General features: G+C 40.5%; 1 protein-coding gene across 3 annotated transcripts in view; it reads left to right on the top strand.

The window, feature by feature from the left end:
- Window positions 1-20,847, top strand: part of LOC125897747 (roundabout homolog 1-like) — a 133,527-nt gene that overhangs the window by 97,621 nt on the left and 15,059 nt on the right. For 2 of the 3 annotated variants that reach the window (XM_049591084.1, XM_049591085.1), the window contains 10 exons: window positions 8,208-8,328; window positions 9,403-9,541; window positions 9,642-9,769; window positions 12,365-12,489; window positions 12,589-12,760; window positions 18,117-18,322; window positions 18,436-18,517; window positions 18,614-18,785; window positions 19,986-20,152; window positions 20,303-20,424. In XM_049591084.1, coding sequence (XP_049447041.1) covers window positions 8,208-8,328; window positions 9,403-9,541; window positions 9,642-9,769; window positions 12,365-12,489; window positions 12,589-12,760; window positions 18,117-18,322; window positions 18,436-18,517; window positions 18,614-18,785; window positions 19,986-20,152; window positions 20,303-20,424 — 1,434 coding nt within the window. The remainder of the gene's footprint in view (window positions 1-8,207; window positions 8,329-9,402; window positions 9,542-9,641; window positions 9,770-12,364; window positions 12,490-12,588; window positions 12,761-18,116; window positions 18,323-18,435; window positions 18,518-18,613; window positions 18,786-19,985; window positions 20,153-20,302; window positions 20,425-20,847) is intronic. The other variant, XM_049591086.1, reaches the window with a different exon arrangement.

Raw genomic sequence — 20,847 nt, 5'->3', positions numbered from 1 at the left:
TCTGGCCAGTAGGAATAGGCTTCTCCTTCCTTGAATTTAAGAATAGTACCATGTTTCAGCAACTTAGAGGATTCTGTGTGTGTGTGTGTGTGTGTGTGTGTGTGTGTGTGTGCGTGTGTGTGTGTGTGTGTGTGTGTGTGTGTTGATTTGTTTATTTGAATGTCTGTGCATGCTCCCGGGGACACACAAGAGCAGATTCAAAGCTCATGTTAGTGCGGAGTGACAGGTAGAGACTCTCTGGGGGACTGTGATGGACAGAGGAGCTATCTCTGATTTTAGGAGAGAGATGGATCAGAGCCAGGGGGGGAGGCTCCTCAGAGGGAAACACAAAGGCTGCTTTTTGCTTTGTACTTTCTGCGTGCCTGTCTTTGTCCTCCCTAATCATCTTCTCTGTATGGAAATATGTCTTTGCCATGAGAGTTCACTCAAAGACATCACTTACTGTACAAAGACCAAAAGAGTCCACCACAAGTGATTCATGGCTACTTTCCATCCCTTTGAGCATTTCCCTTGTGGCCTGGACCATCATTTATTAATACTGATATGTAGATAAAGTTGTGAGTTAATTCTTAATAACGATTTTTCGAAAGACACTCTCTCACAGGAAAAGTTTGATGTATTGATTTTAATTTAAAACAGCAGAGCGCCTCTATGCTGAAAAATGCATATAAATCACACTATAAGTAGCTTCAGAATATGTGTGCCTTTAGGGCATTTGAGGCTATGTGAAGAAGAAAGAGAACATATTGAAACAGTGCAGAGGCGAAAGCTGAGGTTTCAGTGTCCGAGATGGAGGATAGACAAACCACATTTGGATTTCTTAGCAATGGAATTGCTGCTAAAAACGAGGAGCGGTCAGTCCAGGAAATAAAAAAGCTCTTGGTCTGCTCTTTAATCAGCTGCTAAAGTTACTAGTGCAGCAGTATTTACAGCAAACAGCAAAAAGGTTGCAGAACAGAAGTACAGCATTATTCAAAGGCATTGGATTGAGCTAGATCATCTTTGCAGTCCATTGGGAATACTATACTGGCACAAAATGTAATATTGGTTCATCAAAGGAACAGTTATTACACAGACACAGCAGTCCAAATCACCATGGATGCCCACTGAATCTAAGACACAAATATTTTTATCCAGGGTTTAACTGGACAGGGGCAGAATTATGATTTCAGAGGAGGGGGGGGGCACAGTTAGTGTGGGCACAAATCCTCAAAAGAGCTTTAGTTTTTCAGATATCCGTACCCAAGATAGAACAAAACACAACTTTTCCTCATACAACTGTTCATATGATATCCCACAAATCAGTGGCCCACGAATGATGTTATGTACTCAGTGTTAAGTTACATAATTAGCATAAAGTTATAGAGGTTAGGTTTAGGTTTAAGTTACTGTGGTGAGGTGTGGGAAAAGAAAAATGATGACGACGTACCTTAAAATGACTCAAAGTTCACTCAAAATTCACAATTCAGCTCCGCCTACGAGAGGAGGAACAGAAGTGAGTTAATTAAACAATCAGCTGAAGTCAAGAGGGAGTGAAACTAAAACAAACCTGTTACATAAGGTAAGATTTTTCTTTAGTCACTGAGCTCTTGGCAGAAATGTTTAATGGTGGTTTTTGTTATATTTCACTGGCACACGGTGCTGTTAATGTGCAAACTGGCTAACTAGCATCAAGACTGTCTTCCAGATTGCCCTTTTGAATGTGGATTACAGACACCACCATCTGCTGGTGTGGAGAGTCATTTCCTCTCATGCAGGTGCAGAATGTACATGCTGGTTGACCACTGGCTGTAGTCTTTGCATTGTGTTCATGTGCAACATTTTTCACTAAGTCACAGTGATGCAGCAAGGGGACTTTGTCCGTGCTAGTTCTCTGAAGTCGGTTTGGTGTTTACAGGGACCACTCAGGACCGCTTTCTTCTTTACTCCAGTCAGCACATTGGTCACATGATTGCAGCCTTCCAAAATACATGAGTTGTGCATGAATTACTGGCTCATGATTACATGGGATATGTATGAATTTTTGTGATTTATTTTCACAGGAAAATGTACAAACATTTTAAAGCAAAATACAGCAAAAATTGATGAAACTGAGAAATACTGTATACTGACTAACCCCATAGGTGAAAAGTGCACTGTGCAATGTGAGATTTTTAAATACTTAGTTACCACAGGCAGATATTTTATGTATAACACTGTTTAACCCTTAGATGCACGAGTAAGTGGACCCTACACTCTTCCATAAGTGGATCAAAAATGACCCGTGTTAGAATCAATGTGTTTTTATGTCACTTTTGTCATTTTGGTTAAGAAAAATCATTTTTATTATATTTTGGTCCACATAAGAATGATTTCATGGTTGAAATATTTTTATTTTTCAGGGTTTTTTTTTTTTTTACATTTTTAACATTTTTAAAACATTTTGAAAATTGGAAACGAAAATTACACAACAGCAATAGAACAATGTCAATATCCATTTTGTGCGTGTTTGCACACATGTGTGTGTGTGCATGTGTGTCGGTGTGCGCACGGATGCATGTGTGCATTTATTTATATAGCTACATATTGATCAATAGGTTTGCTTGTCATTCAAAACATTCTCTTCGTTTTATGTTTCCTCATCCAAAGTGTTATGGCTGCGAGGTATACAGCTGAAATGGTTGTAAGGATGCTGAATGAAGAGGCAGTTATGGGATTGGACTCAGAATCTGAAATATCAGACGATGAGGACCCAGACTATTGTCCAGGTGGAGGTGTCGGTCGTCCACCTGGAAATCCAACTGAACAGGATCATACAGTTACACACACACACACACGCATATACTCTCTTTCACACACACACACACACACACACACACACACACACACACACACACACACACGTGCGAACAATACATACATTAAAGTACATATATTTATCTAGCTAATGTTAGCTAGCTATTTTCGCAAACTATAAAATAGGCAAATTTGATGATAGATGATAAGAAACACATACTCTTTCACACAATATTCAATCACACACACACACACACACACACACACACACACCAGATAGGGAGTATACTGCGAAACTAGAGGCCATTGTCTGTGTGGTCCACAAAATATAAATTCCAGACAGTCACAGATGATAAGATTCAAAGGTTACCATGAAATTCCATAGGAAATGAATGCGGGTCATTTTTGACCCACTTATGGAAGCTTGGGGTAGTACTACAAAAACTGTAATTTTGTAAAATGCGTAAAAGGTAAGTGAAAAATTTCAATGGCATGATGTCAATAACAAGTTTTTTGAGGAATAGCTGGAATATGAAATGATAACAACTTTTCATTACAAAGATATCACAAGAAAACAACCTCACCAGGTCATTTTTGACCCACTTATGCATCTAAGGGTTAAAAGAGAGTTATTTTACTGAAGGTAATATATATGGTGGTACGTGGCACAGTTAAGGCCCTCACATTGAATAAGAAACTTTGCATAAAAACAATAAAGGTGGTGCAATAAAGCAAAATGTGTAAAGTGAAGAGTAAATTGTGTTTTTTCATGTTAATATATAACAAAATATGAAAAATATATTTATATTTGCTTTTCGAGATAAATCAGAAATACAATTTTAACTCATTAAACCCAATATGGAGCTCAAGATGACAAAAATGTATCTCCCCTCACAATGGTAAAACTAAACACTCCAACTCCAGCCTAATATTGTAGATACTGTTACCACTTTAAAAAGCTTTTTGAAAAAGTTATTCACATTTCCATGCTCTTCTTTCATTTTCTATGTAATTTCTCACAACTTCTGAAATACATATACCAGTCCAGTTTCCATACCTTTTTTTTCCTTTTCTTGTCTTTTTTTAAATATACTGTCAGTGACTGTAAAAAGTGAAGGAGTCCAATACAGCCATCTGAAAATGTACAGGGGGCATGTCCCCTGCAACTGTGTAATCTTAATTACCTGATTGTAATATGATTATACATTCAATAAAAATATCAGTCAACAATTACTCAATGAAATGGAAAACTACAGTATAGCATGGGAAAGATTATGAGCGACCAATAAATCTATCCACTTGCATGCAAATAATTGGAAAGAAATGTCAACATGTCATGGGGTCCCCAGTTTCCTAGTTGTCTATATATCATGTTGCTTTTATTAATGTAAATTCAGTGTTCTGAGTTCATGCCAAAACATGCAGCCTGTCGTACTTGCTCCGATTCCAACGATGATGTCATATGTCATACATGGCTCTTTCATGGCTGTAGACACACCGCTGTTACTGTACGCAATCCTGCAGTTGTGTTTTTAGCCATATATAGAACATTTTTGCATTGACTCTAATGTGAGTCCAAACATCCAAACCAAATCCACTGGATACTGAAAGGAATGGCTGAATCTGCAATACCAGCTCCCAAATTCCCCCCACTTGCTCCTTGTGATTGCTAGTGGTTGGTATTGTGTATGAAAAGTACATAGAACCACAAGTTACACCACAATCTTCTTCATAAAACCACGCCATTTGCAACACATTTAGAATGTCAGCCATAGTTAGGCCACTCTTAGTTGTTATTTATTCAGTGTACAGTATGAACAGTTTGTGGTTGAAGGTTAGCCTGGAGGAGGCTGACTAATAAATGAAAGGCTGTTGGTTTCATCCCTGCAGCAGCAATTTAATGATGTATTCTGTCTGTTCACTGGCGAGTGGAGAGTGCTCAGATATCCAGGTGCTGTCTAGCATGACACTGAATCCCCTGCCTGCTCCATGGACACAGCACTGTGGGCAGCCTTGGCCTCTGACCTCTGTTAGGAAATAAAAGTGCAAAGCCATTACAGGCTGTGTGTCTCTGGCAAGCATTTATGAATAGTTCGATTCCACTGCTTAGTGTGAATAGGAAAAAAGCAATCTTAAATCATAATGACGAGGCCGAAAGTTTAATTGCAGTTGATGCCGAGAGGTTTCAGATGTCGGGGTGCAAAAAAATGGCCTTGTGGTTGTTTTGAGATTTTCAGACTGGCATGTCTACCTACTATCATATCATGCCTGCTCACTTCTGCTCTGGTATCACCTCTACCACACAGTAGCTTCAGACTATCAGTGCAGTAGCTCACACTGAAAGCACCATAAAGACAGCTACCGAAGTCTGCGGGGGCGTCTGGTGGATAGGATATGAAAAGAATGAAAACAGTATGGAGTGCATATATCTTCCAACTCTTTGTTGTATGTGTAAGTGTACTTGTGTGTGTATGTGAGCAGATATCAGTATACAGGAGGTAAAAAGTTTGGGAAAGGCAAAGAAGGCTGACTGAACATCTGAGGAAGGTCTCTACAAAGAGCCAGTGACTTTGTTCTCAGGGTTCTGTGCTAATGTAGCACTAGATATGAATTATGTAATTTCATAATGGGTGACCTTCTGTGCAGCTTGAAAGGCAGTGCAAATTCTGTTCCTTAGATGAAGATATGCATACAGATGCACACAAGCACGTCTTGCTGTTACTCTATCAAGCGCACAAAAATGTATATATTTTAAAATAGCATAGAGACAAAGATGTGATTATATGTGGGTGGCATCATGCATTAAAGGTAACACATTCACAAATAAAACTTTGCACATTTTATCACAAAACATAAAAATGTTGGAATTTTATTATCTGCATAATTAAAGTGCCACACTCACACAGTGCATGTAAGGGACCTTATCATACACCTGTCATAAACCTGGGGTCTTCGGTGCATAGCACTACGTAACTTCAATTGCTAGTTTCAGACGGACACAGTTATTTTCACAGCCAGCACCCAAGTTGGGAAAGAAGCAAATGTACTAGTGTCTTTCTACGTACCCGTGGGTGTGTGGTAAGGGGCAATGTTTGCATATTGCTATTTTGAGAAAGTGATTGTGTTATCAACCAATATAAACTTGGTCTAATGCCTGGGTCTTCAGCAGGGGGTCTGCGTCCCTAGGGTTACTGCAGGGGGCGCACCAAATTATTGTTTGATAGTTGTAGTTTGATAGTAGTAGTTTTAATTAATTGATTAATTAATTTTTTTATTTAAAAAAAAAATGTCTGAAAATACATATTAACATGAATCCAACATTTTATTAGCAAAAATAATTTGGCCTATTCATAAAAGACACAATATAGTACAGTACACAACATCCATGATAGGCTACCTGTTACCCATGAATCCTTCTGCAATCATGCGAGTATGCCAGCATCAAATCACAGTGAAGCATCTATTAGAGCATGGTGAACTAGTGTGCTAACAGGTACGTATACCTTGAAACACATCGGCACATTTGCTTTAATATTATCCCAAGTGACATCTTGTGAGCCGCAATGGATCGTTTTTTAACTTTTCGAGCAAGAGACTCTGACACACCATCCACCTCAGAAACCATTGGTGAAGTGCAGAGGGTGAGGCTTTTTCACCCTGCCATGTTACAACAGCTGCTGACGTAGCAGCTACAGGCAAGTGCAAACAAGAGAAGACTGAAAAAATATTTAGGGAATTATTTCAAGTCTAACTCAGTTCTATACAATATATGTAATAGGGGTCCTTGCTCTGTCTCTCTTTCAGCTACAGGGTCTTGAAAATAGTTGAAGACCCCTGGTCTAAAGTCAATAGCGCTGCAATTTCCTGCTCTTTTAAGGGGGCTTTATTTACATAGTAGGATGCATCTACATAGGTCGGTTCACAACTCGCATGCACTCCCCTTGTTACATTCAGGGGCACATGGATGGGTTGCAGGTGGGCAAAGTAATACATTGTCACTGACTAAATTATAAATTGCATTCTTTAAAATGTGAACCAGTGGCGATTGCTCTAAGACTGCAAGGGAAGCTCAGCTTCCCCTAAACTGTCAAAAAACAAGTGGTCAAATATGTACTGTTGTGTTTACATTTCATTGACTAAATATGCGCTAGAACGCGTTCAACTTTTGCTCAGAATCAGCTACCTATCACAGGTCACTGACGCGACTTTCTTCTCATTTATTCCCGTAGCGTCACAGTGCATTAAACAGTGTCGAAGCTCAGCGTCCAAAGACTTCGATGGGGAAGCACAGAGTGGGTTGTTCCACTGCAGCGAAACTAGACAGTCATTGGATAAATGCTCGGTTTTGTCCCGCCCATCGGACGCTCAGCGTCTCTGGGGGTCTATGGGGCAGTGGGCTGGCCTCGTCTGGCCTGGACGCTGGGTTTCTGCATGATGATTGGATGATCTGTCTGAGACTGAATCCCTTTTTGATTGACAGCGAAATGAGCGAATCAGCGATCTTGAAATATAAACCACCACCGGAGCATTTTTCAAGTTTCATTTCGTTGTTCCGAGTTGATCTGGAGACTTTCCCAATCCTCTTAGTGACTTTTTCTTTGTTAAAAACGACTAGCGACAAAATCTAGCATCTTTTTCTGGTGTTATTGGAGACTGTACTTGTGTTTGGAGACTCTGACTTCTGTCACTCTGCAGCTACTGTCCCCAACGAGCAGCAGGTGTAGCTGTGAGCTGCTCCACCGTCCCAAAGCACTCACAGGCGGTCACACTAGCCTTGCGCAGCAGCCCCAGAGGGTAGAATTTACGTATAAATGAACGGACACATTTTATGATGTAGGCTGAAAATGAGCTTCCCCTCCTTCAAAGACCAGCAGCCGCCACTGATGTGAACATAGCAGAGATCAGAGCAGAGCTGCAGAGCTGCTGTCCGACTCTTCAGTAAAAGAGACGCTGTACTTTCTACAGCTATTTCAGGAGAAAGTTTAGTTCTGTTTCCTCTTTCTATACAGTTTTTTATTTTTGCTGCTTAAATGTCCCATGATATTTGCTCCTGTGACATTACTGCTCTTACTGCATTACTCGCAGCAGAAAACCACTTGCATCTCCAATTTGCTGAATCCACCATGTAAATACAGTGCGCACCATGTTTTTAAAGTGAGTGGGAGATGACACTCTGATTTGTTAAATTCATGTTGTGCCCAAAACACACCTTAATTTGTTAAGAGACTTAATACAAGCCCTTTGCCCCTGACCCTTAACTTTGTGCCTAGATTATGCATGATTTAACTAGCTGGAGTGCAGTTGGACACGCCCTAATTGCGCATGCACCATGCACTTTAGACCATGTGCTAAAGATTGTTTAAATGGGGCCCAAGGATGGGAGGATCTTGTACTAAATCACCTCTGCAAATATTTTTTGTGCTTTCTTTTAGATTCGCAGCGGCAAGCTGATGATCACCAACACCAGGAAGAGTGATGCAGGGAAATACATCTGCGTTGGAACTAACATGGTGGGAGAGAGGGAGAGCGAGATTGCTGAACTAACTGTGCTAGGTAACATTTTCAGTTTTGTGATTGCATTTCCCAGTGATGCAGTGCTTCACTTAGTCTAAGTACCTCTCAGTTCACAGTGGTTTAGTTTGCCAGTGTGCTATGCAAGGTCTTTGTCACCGGGGTATAATAACCCATTAATTACCTGGATTATGCAGCACAGCCATCCAGTCTGCCAGCTTTGGAGTGGTTTTCCACCAAACACATGCTGAACATCTACTGCTGTTCCATCCAGCACTACAACCCCTCAAACCTTTCAATATAAGAGCTCCCCATGCTACCTCCAACATCCCCGATACCAATCGCCTGTTTCCAGCTTCTATTCTCCATCCCCCACTTATTTTCCTAACATTTCCCATCAGAATAGGGCTCTTATCAGTATCACATGGTTAGATGACCTTGGTTGGGAGTATACAGTATAGTGCCTCATAGAGCCATACAAGGCTGTGAGAATAATCCTGCTGAATGCAGAAATAGGTCAAAATATGTTGTTCTACAGGTTGTGCATAATAAATGACTTTGGAGACTGGCAGATGATTATCACAAGAATATTAAATGTTTCCAAACTCTATGATAGTTGCAATATGTAGATTACTTTGCATATTTTGCTAGGTATTCTGCATTAATTAGAGACTTTTTTTGGTTTTTTGTAGAGGGAATTTTTCAAGTCATGGGAGTTTGTAGTTACTGTTGATCAGATGTTAAATTAAAAAAATATTCCTGTCAAAGTGAAATATTACTTTCGAGTTAAAAAAAACAAGATAGCATAGTGCTATATAAACATTTTCAGTGTTTTCTATACCTTGCCAGATAATTAAGGCACTGTTCTCATATTCAGTGTATAAATTCCAAAGTAAATGTTATCATTTTGCTTTAATTCCTCGCACAAGTTCTTTGCATCAAGTGCATGTTATGGTAAAACTATACAAACAAAATTAAACCCTTAATCAGAAGGCAATATGAAATCCATTATTACTATACTATTTCTTGGTACTTTAAGATAAAGAAAAGCTACAGTGACTACACAAAGAGGTTGAAAAATACACAACATTTTCAGTATATCTTTCTGTCCTCCAGAACGCCCAACCTTTGTGAAGCGGCCCAGCAGTGTGGTGGTGTTGGCAGAGGAGAGCGTGGAGTTCCACTGTGTGGTTCAAGGAGACCCTGTTCCCACTGTCCGCTGGAGGAAAGATGATTCTGACCTGCCTAAGGGCCGGTAATGCACAAAGGCCCTCTATACATTCATTTAGCACGCAAGCATGGTGTCTCAAGTTTTTCTTTCATCTCATGATCGCCTGTGTCCATCCTGCCTACAGATTTGAAATCCTAGAGGACCATACCTTGATCGTTCGCCAAGTGACCTCTTCAGATGAGGGCTCCTATACATGTGTGGTGGAGAACATGGTTGGAAAGTCTGAATCATCCGCCACGCTTACTGTACACGGTCAGTGCAGCCCGACCCTCACATGTAACGTCCTCTAAACGTAGCACAACCTTCTGTTCTATATAAGGTTCACACGCTTTTTCTCTGGAGATTTTGTGTGTGTGTGTTTTTTTTTTCCTTCTCACTTCCTGGCCGGAGGTCATATAATGTAGTCCTAAAAAAACAAGCAGTATAGGACATTGCAGCAGTTTGTTTACAGTACATTTCATGGTAATGTCCTGTATAAACTGAGAAGAGCATGCAAAGTAAATGTTTACGTGACCACAGAAAATGGATTCATTTGGTCTGAGTGGTCCTGCCACAATGACACCCTTAAGTTCTTAAATCAGAGGCAGGAAATGAGCAGTAAGGCACCTCTCATAGTTGCACACACACACACACAGACCAATATATATAAATATATTTACACATAAACATGCACAGACAAGACAGCGACACAGTGGGTGCCATAGACTGTGAGGGCAGTAGGACTTAATTAAAGATAAGGCAGGGCTGCTCGCATGCTGGGAAATGACATGGTTGCAATTACATCGTCTTCCTCTCCCTCCAAAAACCAGAGAAACGAGCGTCAAGGGGGACCATAGCTAATGTGGGCAGTGAATGGAGAAGGGCAGAAATAACTGGCAGATGACTAGAATTTGTATTAAGGGAGGAAACAGAGACCTATCTGAGTTAATGTGTGTTTCATAATTAAATCAAAAAAACTCTGGCAGGCACAATCCTAGCTCTAGTCATAACCACAGAATCATTTTTACTGACCTAGAACATTTGGTTGATATTAAACAGTTGCCATTTGAAACAGATGTAGCAGGCCAACGAGCTTTGTAAGGTCTGCGCAGGTCCCAAGTCCGAGATGAAATGCCTCTTAAGCACAGCAAAATGATCTGTATTTTTTCAAACATTAACTTGGAAGAAACTGTTTAACAAATTAAAGAAAACTGTCTTTGAATGATACACATCTTTTCAGACACCGTGCATAAACTCAGCTTTTCTGCAAATTCATGTGCTTTATTTTTTTTAACAGACATTCTTTGAACACAAAAATGTTGAGCAATAACCGCAGTCATCCTCTCACAGCAGTTCCAAAACCAGCTGGTTAGCTAGCCAGTCATTTCACTATAAATCTAGTTTACAGATGTCAAGATGTACAGTGGTTCCCATCCCCAAATTTGTTTGTGTAGTACATTTAGTAAAGCAAATCCCTGCACAGCACCAGCAGTCCCCTTTTCCACCTTCCGTCCAGACACAGTGTTCCCTCCTCACCCCTCACAGTTTTATGTCCTCATTAGGGGTTTGAATCTTTGTCCAAATACACTTCAAGGCTGGCTGGCTCTGTAACTCAAACCGGCAATTACACTACTTTCACACCTCGCTGTAGACTAGTCTGCTGGGTCTAATAGGGGCTAAACAGTAAGACCTGTCCTTTGACATCTGTTTTTTATTTATTTTTTTATTTTCTTTATTTTTTTTTCTACTGTTACCTTTTTTTTTTTACTTTTTATTCCAAAAACATAATATCCTTTATCTACATCATTTTCAAACTGTACTTAGAAATGTATGAGCATACATGAGGATGGATATCCACAATAAATTCTGCATCACTTACACTGTTCAATGATACATCCATATTTCTTTATGAGGAGGTCAGATGAAATGAATCATATCAAATACATCATTATCATCATCATCATCATCATCACCATCATTATGGCCTCATTTGCATGTATAATAGTAATAATGAAATAAAATGAATGTTGTCATAAACACCATTAAAGGGAATCAATAAAATGAAATCAAATAAAATGACACTGTTAGATTACAAAAGCCAAAAGACACAAAGTGTTTTTTTTCGTTCATTGTTTTTTTTTTTTTTTTTTGGCATACAATGTTGGCCAATAGCTACATTTATCTCCTATGTAAGAGACAATATCTCCTGCTATAATATCTTGTACATAGTAGATAATATCTCCTATGTTCCATGAATACAACACATCTGTGATCTATTTCCTTTCTAGGCGATACTAAGGAGAATATATCTCCTCCTCCTACTTAAAAAAACAAAAATCACCTAGCCTCTTAGTGCTTCCTTATCAACCATTTAGAAATGTTCTTGCACCCCATATTACTGACTGACTTCTTTATTTTTCATACCAGTTCCATTGTGCTCACTCTTTCAAATGTGTGTCAGTACTGTTGAATGCATAATTGCAGTTCCATATATCTATACGTACCTTCATTACTCATTACACTGCTTTTTTTGTGTCTTTTCTCTTGTAGTCAATACTGGTAAGTTGTCATCCGTCCCTCATCCACCATCAGACAGCAACAAGATATCTTGAGCCCCTGTCATTGTCCTATCTTCACAGTAATTCCATCCAACAATAAAGTATGTAATTCGTGATATGTGTGGGTAAATTAATAGATATGTGCTGTTTTTTTTTTAATTTTAAAAAAGGTAAATCATGATTGTTTCTTGCTACATACACACTTAACCTGTATTCCTCGACCTTTTCATGCATACTGAGATGTTATAAAACTGGGAAAGATGAAAATGTATCAGGCTGCCAGGTAATTAGGACCTCATTTCCTCTGCAGTGCCCCCAGCATTTGCCATACGCCCCAGGAACCAGGTGGTGGCAGCGGGCAGGACGGTCACCTTCCAGTGCGAGGCCACTGGCAACCCACAGCCCGCTATCTTCTGGCAGAGGGAGGGCAGTGAGGTGAGATTGACCCTCAGTCTGTCATCAAACTAAATCACTCCTCAGTGCAAACAGTGAATGAATGGGTTACTGACTCTGTGATCTCTGTCTCTCCTCCAGAGTCTCTTGTTCTCTTACCAGCCACCACAGCCCTTGAGCCGTCTCTCTGTCTCCCAGATGGGCAGTTTGACCATTACCGATGTTCAGCGCTCTGATGGCGGCTTCTACAGCTGCCAGGCTCTCAACATCGCAGGCAGTGTTATTACCAAAGCACTGCTGGAGGTCACAGACTGTGAGTAAAGGGAGGGTGTGATGGAGGGCAGATGGGTGGGACTTTTATTCAGCACCTTTCTAGCTTTCATGTTTGGTCTTTTGGCTAAACAAACTAGCTTGCTGATGGAGTTTACCTTTTTTGAGCTTGTGAGGTGTATTAGGCTACAAACTGGACTTGGTTACAGACTGGTGGGAGCTACCTCCATTATAGGTGTGGTAGTTGGCTTTGGTTACAAACAGCCAGGGGAGGGATTTCAGGAGATGTTGTTCACTCCGTTTCCATGGTGATCTTCTGTAAAGATTGGGGCTATCTGATGCTGGGTACACACTACATGAGAATTAGGTCGATTTTGGGCCTGATTAGCCCCACCCGACAATGGTCAGCAAAGCCATGATTTTTTTTGATGATTCTAAAGATCATTTTGCCAGATTTTCCTCCGTTCTTTTACATTCCTCGATCTACTCGGAAGTCCGTCCTGGCCACACAGATTTCACATTGCAAGTATTAAACATATTCAGTATTTACAATCCGATATCCGGCGGTCCAGCTGGTCTCAGAGGGTTTTAATCTCAAATTGGATTCAACTCATATTTATTAATGCAGCTCTAGCTTGCACTCTCACATGGAGTCCATGTTCACACCATCTCCTTGACTTCAGTCATATGTTTTTTTATTTTGTATTTGTTAATTTCCTTTAAAAGTAGTGCAAAACAGCTAGTTAGCTAGGTCTTTCTGCTTGTTGTCCACCATGTTTGTTTGCTCTAAAGTCTATTTTCCTAACCTGCAACTTTACATTATATTTACACAGTATGTAATCTAAATTAAGAGAACTGGGGGACATGTAATGATATTATAAGATAAAAGTTAGCCATTGTAACTATTTACATTAATACAACACAGTCTGTGTTCTGCTTAACTGTACACATGTGTGAAACAAGAACGCGGGATTGACATATGATATGATTTAAAGCCAGAGTGTCAAACCTATGGCCCATGGTCAGAATCGGCCCATCAAAGGCTCCAAGTGGTGCCAGGTTTCTTCAGATTCTTCAGTTTGCTTCAGAGGCTTTTCCACCCTGACAAGAATACAGTTCTCTGATATAACAATGAATACTTACTATGGCCATGTATAAAGATATTGAACATTGTGCAAAATATTGTCTATCAGTAGGTTCAGTTCAAAAGAACCTGTATCAGACTCTATCACACCTGTATCAGGAAATGTATAGATAAATGCACATGTAATGACAGTGAGAAGTGTAGAGGAACAGCCTCTCTGGACTTCCCTTGAACCAGTATTATCAATGAACAAGACCCACCAGACCACCGGGTGTCAAATACTTAGGACTCACCCCTGTATCACCCCGACTGGACAACAACTTCTTTCAGCCATCCTTAGGCCAAAAGGAGGTAAAAAGTCACCTGGGATCCCTAAAGTATCCAGCCTTGGGGCAAAACGCGGTGATGAACGATCCACTAGTTGTCTAAGACAATGCTTCTTTTTTCCACCACATCCTGTCCTTTCCTGTCACCCCAGGAAGGCACGCCCTCCCCTCTCTTACCAAATGTTATGTGTGACCAAAATTGAAATGTGTGTTGGAAGTGAAATTATACATTTTATCCATATGTGTTGGGAGTTGTAGAAATATAATTGGGATTCATTAATCAACTTGTTTGCATGAATATGTGCTTCCTCAATCTGTTTTTCATTATATGTTGCCACTATAGGTTGTTTTCAATTGTATTCATTTCAATTGGATGTTAAGAACCGATTTTGACCATAATGAGAAGAGTATGTACCTATCGCGCGTAACATGTCAAAGTATATGTCAAAGATATAAATATATATATATATATATATATATATATATGTATATGTATATATATATATATCTGGTATAATAAGAAGCACTAAGTTTCTTTTGAAATAAAGTAATCAGCCTGTTTTACAACTAAGACCGCCTTATCAGATCCGCCCACTTTGGCCGGTTAAAAACATGTGCGATGTGGTGCGCTCACTCTCTACTCTAGTCTTCTCTAGTCTCTTGTGTGTATCTCTTGTCTCTCTCTTCCGTCTACTTTGTATTTTTTTCCTTTGTTTCTTCTTTTTCGTATCTTAGCCTCTTTCGTATTTACGTTTTAGTTACACCTCTATACTCACACGATCAAAGTTATTTTAAACTTTTAAGTTTTGCTTATCCAGTTTTCTTTCATCTCCAGTTTTTTCAACATTTTTATGTGTGTTAATAATAACTTTGATAACAATATCGAACGGCCAGTGCTATTGTTTTCACTATTATTATAAGCGAGTAATTATAATGAAGTAGACAAGTGCCTTTTTCGACCTGCCTCTTCAACCAAAGATTCAGCAAACCCAGCGACTGCCTGCCACTTGCCACAGTGGTTCTCGTGCCAAACCCAAAGGCTTTTTGCAGCGTAAAGGGAATGGACATGGGGGTACCCACAAGACTTCACAGGCTCAACCGCTCCCCCTTCTGCAGTGCGCCAGATGGTGCCATTCTGCTGGAAAATCTGGGAGTTGCAAAGTGAAAGTTCGGGGTCCTAGGAGAAACGTCTGCATGGTTCCCTGCTAAGAAGGGAGGCAACAAGCTCCCCCTCACAGGTGACCTTCTTCGCAGTGGTAAGAGCTGATGTCAAATAGGAGATTTAATCATTTTAATCTTAATCTAGGACTCCTTAGATAAATATTTTGCACATTCCTGCGTTCCAGTTTATCTTAACATACTCTCTCACTATCGCCAAATTAAATAACCCACACGAGTGTTACTTCTTGTTTTAATCCATTTATACATACTGTTGATTTTGTGTTATTTCATATTATCCTCATTCATTTATTCAGTTGTTACCCATTTAGCTTAAATAAATTTTCATTTATCGCCAAGTCGTTGTCTGTGGATATTTCTTTTGAGCAGGAATCAAGATCACTGTATGGAGAATTCATAACCCAGATATTGAGATTGATTCATTATTGGTAAGCGTGCTGACGAATTAATAATTGGTTTATGGAGTTATTAATTTGATTAGTCGCTTCCCTCATTAGGGTGGTGCCCCAAATTTTATTACAAGTGCAAACATTCTCAAAAAGGTATTTCCCCTACAGAAGTAAACTGACTGAATGTGGAAAAACTGAGACATACTGTTGAAATTGTATTTATTTTTCTCGAGATATCTCAGGCTGTCCGTCTTTTTGTTAAAGGGTGAATGTCTACAGAATGTTCTTGTAATTCTTTACACGAAAAAAGGGAAAATTGGGGCGTTGGTGGCTTAGTGGTAGAGCAGGTGCCCCATGTACAAGGCTGTTGCCGTAGCGGCCCAGGTTTGACTCCAGCCTGTGGCCCTTTGCTGCATGTCACCCCCCCTCTACCCCCCCCTCCCCCGCTTATCTGTCCTGTCAAATAAAGGCTAAAAATGCCCAAAAAAATATCTTTAAAAAAGTGAAAATATTGGGGCTGATGTTACTTATAGGTTATTGTGTGATGGTTTTATTGGTCTGGTCCATCTGAGATCAAATTGGGCTGTATGTGGCCCATGATCTAAAATGAGTTTCACACCCCTGATTTAAAGGTATATCTATAAGAAAAGTGGTCTGAGGGACTCTAATCCAAATTCTAGGTAATGAATAACTGTATTAATTGTTTTGTTTTTTTTAAAGAAGCAATTTAAATGTGCTTGGAGGCCCACACCAATAATTACACACCACCAGCAAAGTATACAAGCTTCCAATTAATAGACCTGTGAGAACATGAATACATGTGTCTGGGTTAATGCGTGCTATGTACATATATTAAATTAATGAATATTGACAGTTACTGCATATACACATTGAGGTTTTCGGTGCAGCCCTGTTAGTTATGAAAGATAATTTGCCGCTCTTATTGGCAATGCATTCTGTAGCGACCTTAGTATAGGGAAATGAGAGGCATCCACTCAGTGCAAAATCTGTTACAGGTAATGGTAATAAAAAAAATGGTCATGTTTTATGTAATTTTTTCAGCGGTCTATAGCACTGCACTCTCGCCTGTACCTGATTCTCTATACTCTCCCCTCCCCCAAATTCTCTCCATCCCACCGCACTTCTCTCATCCCCATTTGGAGTGGTGCATTTTTATGGAAATAACTGGTCTGCATTACCTGCGGCAGTTTTCAAGGCGTGTTTCCATCACCTTTTTTTGTGGTATTTTTATTTATTTATTTATCTAGAGCCCCTGCCCCCATCCACCAGGGTTTTAAAATGTAAGAGAGCGAGAGAGAGAAAAGAGAGCTCTGTTATCTAAGTGGGATTGTTATTAGTTGGGCTTTGCCGTTGTGATTGGAGCCGGCTCCAGCAGTACCTACTGCCGAATGAACGATTAGTTGCTCTCCGCTGGAGGGGAAAAGTTGATTTCTTTTTCCTCCGCTGCCTGCGCAGCCACCTAAACCTATTGTTCTCTCTTTACCAATTTTCCTCTCAATATCTTTCACATCTTATCTGTCTTTCATTTTTGGGCAGCATTTTCATTTTCTCTACTTTCATCTTTCCTACTTTTATTTCTGTCTTTCTCCTCATGACTTTGATCTTTTGTGAACATCAATTCCCAATTTCCAATTCCATAATACAGTGTTGACAGTGTACTGTTTTTTGGCATTTTGCTATTATTTGATAGTAGTAGTGGAGATACAGGTGGGAGAATGCAGGAAGAGAGACTGGGATGTCATGCAACAAAGGTCACAAATCAGAATTGAAAATCTACTGTTTCTGTCACCTAAGCTTAACCTTACTTTATCCATACTGTCCTCATAATGACCACAATGTTTCTCTAACCTCAATTGACAACATTTTTAAAATGTCTTGGTCCTGTCTTTGTCCTTCTGTTGTGTCTTGCTTAAACTGCCCTTCACTGCCCCCATGATTTCTGGTGGCACAGCTCCTCTTTGTCTGTGTCCATATACATATCTGTCATTAAGCATAAATGAGCCTAAAGACATGCCCAGTCACTCATTCATGCTGCTGAGGAGTTGAGGGGGGTGTTGGTTGGTCACAGAAACTGCCATCATGTACATCATCAGCCACCAGATCAGCCAATAGCAGAATTCATTCGTAATAGCTGGGTTTTAAGAGGGCAGTCGCTATGAATATTTCTAACACAATTTTTAAAATTCAAATACTTTGCACTCAAATGTCAAGATTTGGATCTGAATCCATAAATAACATTACTAAATGCCCATATACATTGGTTGTCAGCTGAAAAAGTGAACCAAACCAAAGTGGTTTGGGATTTTAATTACTCTTTCAGTATGTGGTGTATATATAATAAGGTCACTGGGCTAGTGTCAACGATTACGTTTTCATTTCCCTTCTTTGTTTTTCTATTAGCGGGGTCAGACCACCCTCCTCCTGTGATTAGACAGGGACCTCTCAATCAGACCATTCCTGTGGACAGCACAGTAGTCCTGGGCTGCCAAACAGCTGACTCTCCACCTTCTACGGTCCACTGGAAGAAGGATGGTGTAGTGGTGTCTCCAGTGGACTCACGCATGTCCATAGCAAACACTGGATCACTGGAGATACGCTACGCTAAGGTAGGAGAAGTAACACAGCATTTGGCATGTATCAGTTAAAGCAACTGCACTGAGCTGAGCCAGCTCACTAATGTCAACCCACTAATATCTTCTGTTGTACTTTCTCTCCTCAGCTGGGAGATACAGGCCTCTACACATGTGTAGCTTCTAGTCCCAACGGAGAGGCTTCCTGGACAGCATACTTACAGGTGGAGGGTAGGTCACACAAATTGAGTAGTAGTTGTAAAGGTTAATGCATGCTCAAGAGTCTTGCTTGGTGTATTTTAATGAATTTTTTTGGAATCCCTTCAGCAGAGTTTGGAGTTGTTGTTCAGCCCAGTCAGCCTGTGAACCCTAACCTGATTCCCAGTGCTCCATCTAAACCTGATGTGACTGACATCGGCCGCACCTCTGTCACTCTGTCGTGGAAATCCAACCCCAGTGCTGGCGCAACACCTACATCTTACCTGATCGAGACATTCAGGTAAGACATACGTAGTATCATGCATTTTTTAAAGGTCCAGTGTGTATGATTTAGGGGCATCTATTGACAGAAAAGAGGGCAGTCTACAGCCAAGTGTGAAGTAGTCATGATGAGAGTCAGTACCTCCAAGTCTGAGTTCATGGTTCTTTTCTTGAAAACGGTGTATTGCCCCCTCTGGGTTGGGAGAGAGTTACTGCCCCAAGCAAAGGAGTTTAAGTATCTTGGAGTCTTCTAAGACTGGGGTGTGAGATGGACAGACAGCTTGGCATCAGCAATGATGGGGGCATTGGGCAGGATTGTTTTGGTGAAGAAGGAGCTGAGCCTGAAGGCAAAACTCTTGGTTTACCAGTTCATCTACGTTCCGACCCTCACCTTCGGTCATGAGCTTTGGGTAGTGACCAAAAGAATTAGATAGCTGATACAAGCGGCCAGAATGAGTTTCCTCTGTAGGGTTGCTGGGCTCAGCCTTAGAGATGGAGGGAGGAGCTCAGACATCTGTAGGGAGCTCGGAGTAGAGTCCCTACTCCGTTGCGTTGAAAGGGACCAGTTGAGGTGGTTCAGGGATCTGATTAGGATGCCTCCTGGGCACCTCCCATTAGAGGTGTTCTGGGCTCGTCCAACTGGTAGGAGGCCCTGGGGCAGACCCAGAATGTGGGACTGTTTATTTCATCTTGCCTGGGAACGCCTCGGGATCCCCCAGGAGAGGGACGTCTGAGTACTTTGCTCAGCCTGCTGCCCCGAGGACTCTGCCCCAGAAAAGCAGATGAAAATGGAGGGATGGATGGATGGGTGGGTATTGGCAGAAATGGAATATAATATTCATAACTATGTTTTCATTAGTGTATATCACCTCTAAATTTGAAAATCATTGTGTTTTCTGTACTTAAGTATAAGCCCTTTATATCTAGATATGGAGCAAGTCCTCATCCACAGAGTCAACCATGTCTGTACACTAGCCCAGAATGGACAAACCAAAAACACTGGCTCTAGATAGGATGATTCACATTTTGCATAGGCCATAGTTCTCCTTCATGCACGACACATAGAAGTTTCATTGGCTTGAAGTTTGCAAACTCACCACTAGATGGAACTAAATCCTACACACTAGACCTTTAACTACTTGTTGTATATTGCATCTATCAAACTTGTTGATGCTTTCCTTGCATCTGTATTTTATTATTTCTTCATCTCTTCCTGCAGTTATACATTAGGCAGCAGATGGGTGACCGTAGCTGAGCATATAAAGACACAGACCTTTGTACTGAGGAACCTTAAGCCTGCAACTGTCTACCTCTTCATGGTCAGAGCGGTAAATGCTTATGGCCTCAGTGACCCAAGTCCAATCTCCGATTCTGTGAGAACACAAGGTCAGTGCAGGCTTTTCATTCCTTTTTTAAGCTCCACATTGAACATATCCTGTATCATTTAACCTGCAGAGAAACAGCATGTTTGTCTCAGTTCAGTTGAATGCGTCATTGTTGCTATTTTGCTTCTTCTTCTTCCTTTTGCACAAACAGACAGCACTTCCACCATGCAAGGGGTGGATCATCGTCACATACAGAGGGAGCTGGGAGATGTGGTCATCCACCTGCACACACCAACTGTCCTTTCCTCCTCTGCTGTCAGGGTGCAGTGGATGGTAAGGGGAACAAATCATGATGACTGTCCTGCTCAAAGTCAACATTTTTTACAACATGTACTACTAATATGAGAAAAGGTCAAATGCGCAATTTAACCAGCGAATGTCAACACATGTACATCAACAAATATATAAAAGCCAAGGGGTTACTTTTATCAGGGATTATTATAGAGCAAATTTATCCTCTGAGATATTTTCCCTGACTCTCCCAAGCATCACAAAGACGGGAACTGTCATTGATGAATGAGCAAATACACTCTCAACAGAGATATACTGAAACAAAGAGATCTGAACCGTTCAGGAGGAGCATCTAGGCTAAAACTGGCTTGTTTGAAAATGAAGTGAAGTGTTTAAAAGATTCATTGAATGCTTAAAATTAAATGTGGTTTTCTCACTAAACATTTATTAGCAGAGAATAAATCC

Source organism: Epinephelus fuscoguttatus, linkage group LG12, assembly GCF_011397635.1.
Source record: "Epinephelus fuscoguttatus linkage group LG12, E.fuscoguttatus.final_Chr_v1".
NCBI classification, from domain to species: Eukaryota; Metazoa; Chordata; class Actinopteri; order Perciformes; family Serranidae; genus Epinephelus; species Epinephelus fuscoguttatus.
This window is presented reverse-complemented; position numbering and strand designations above follow the sequence as displayed.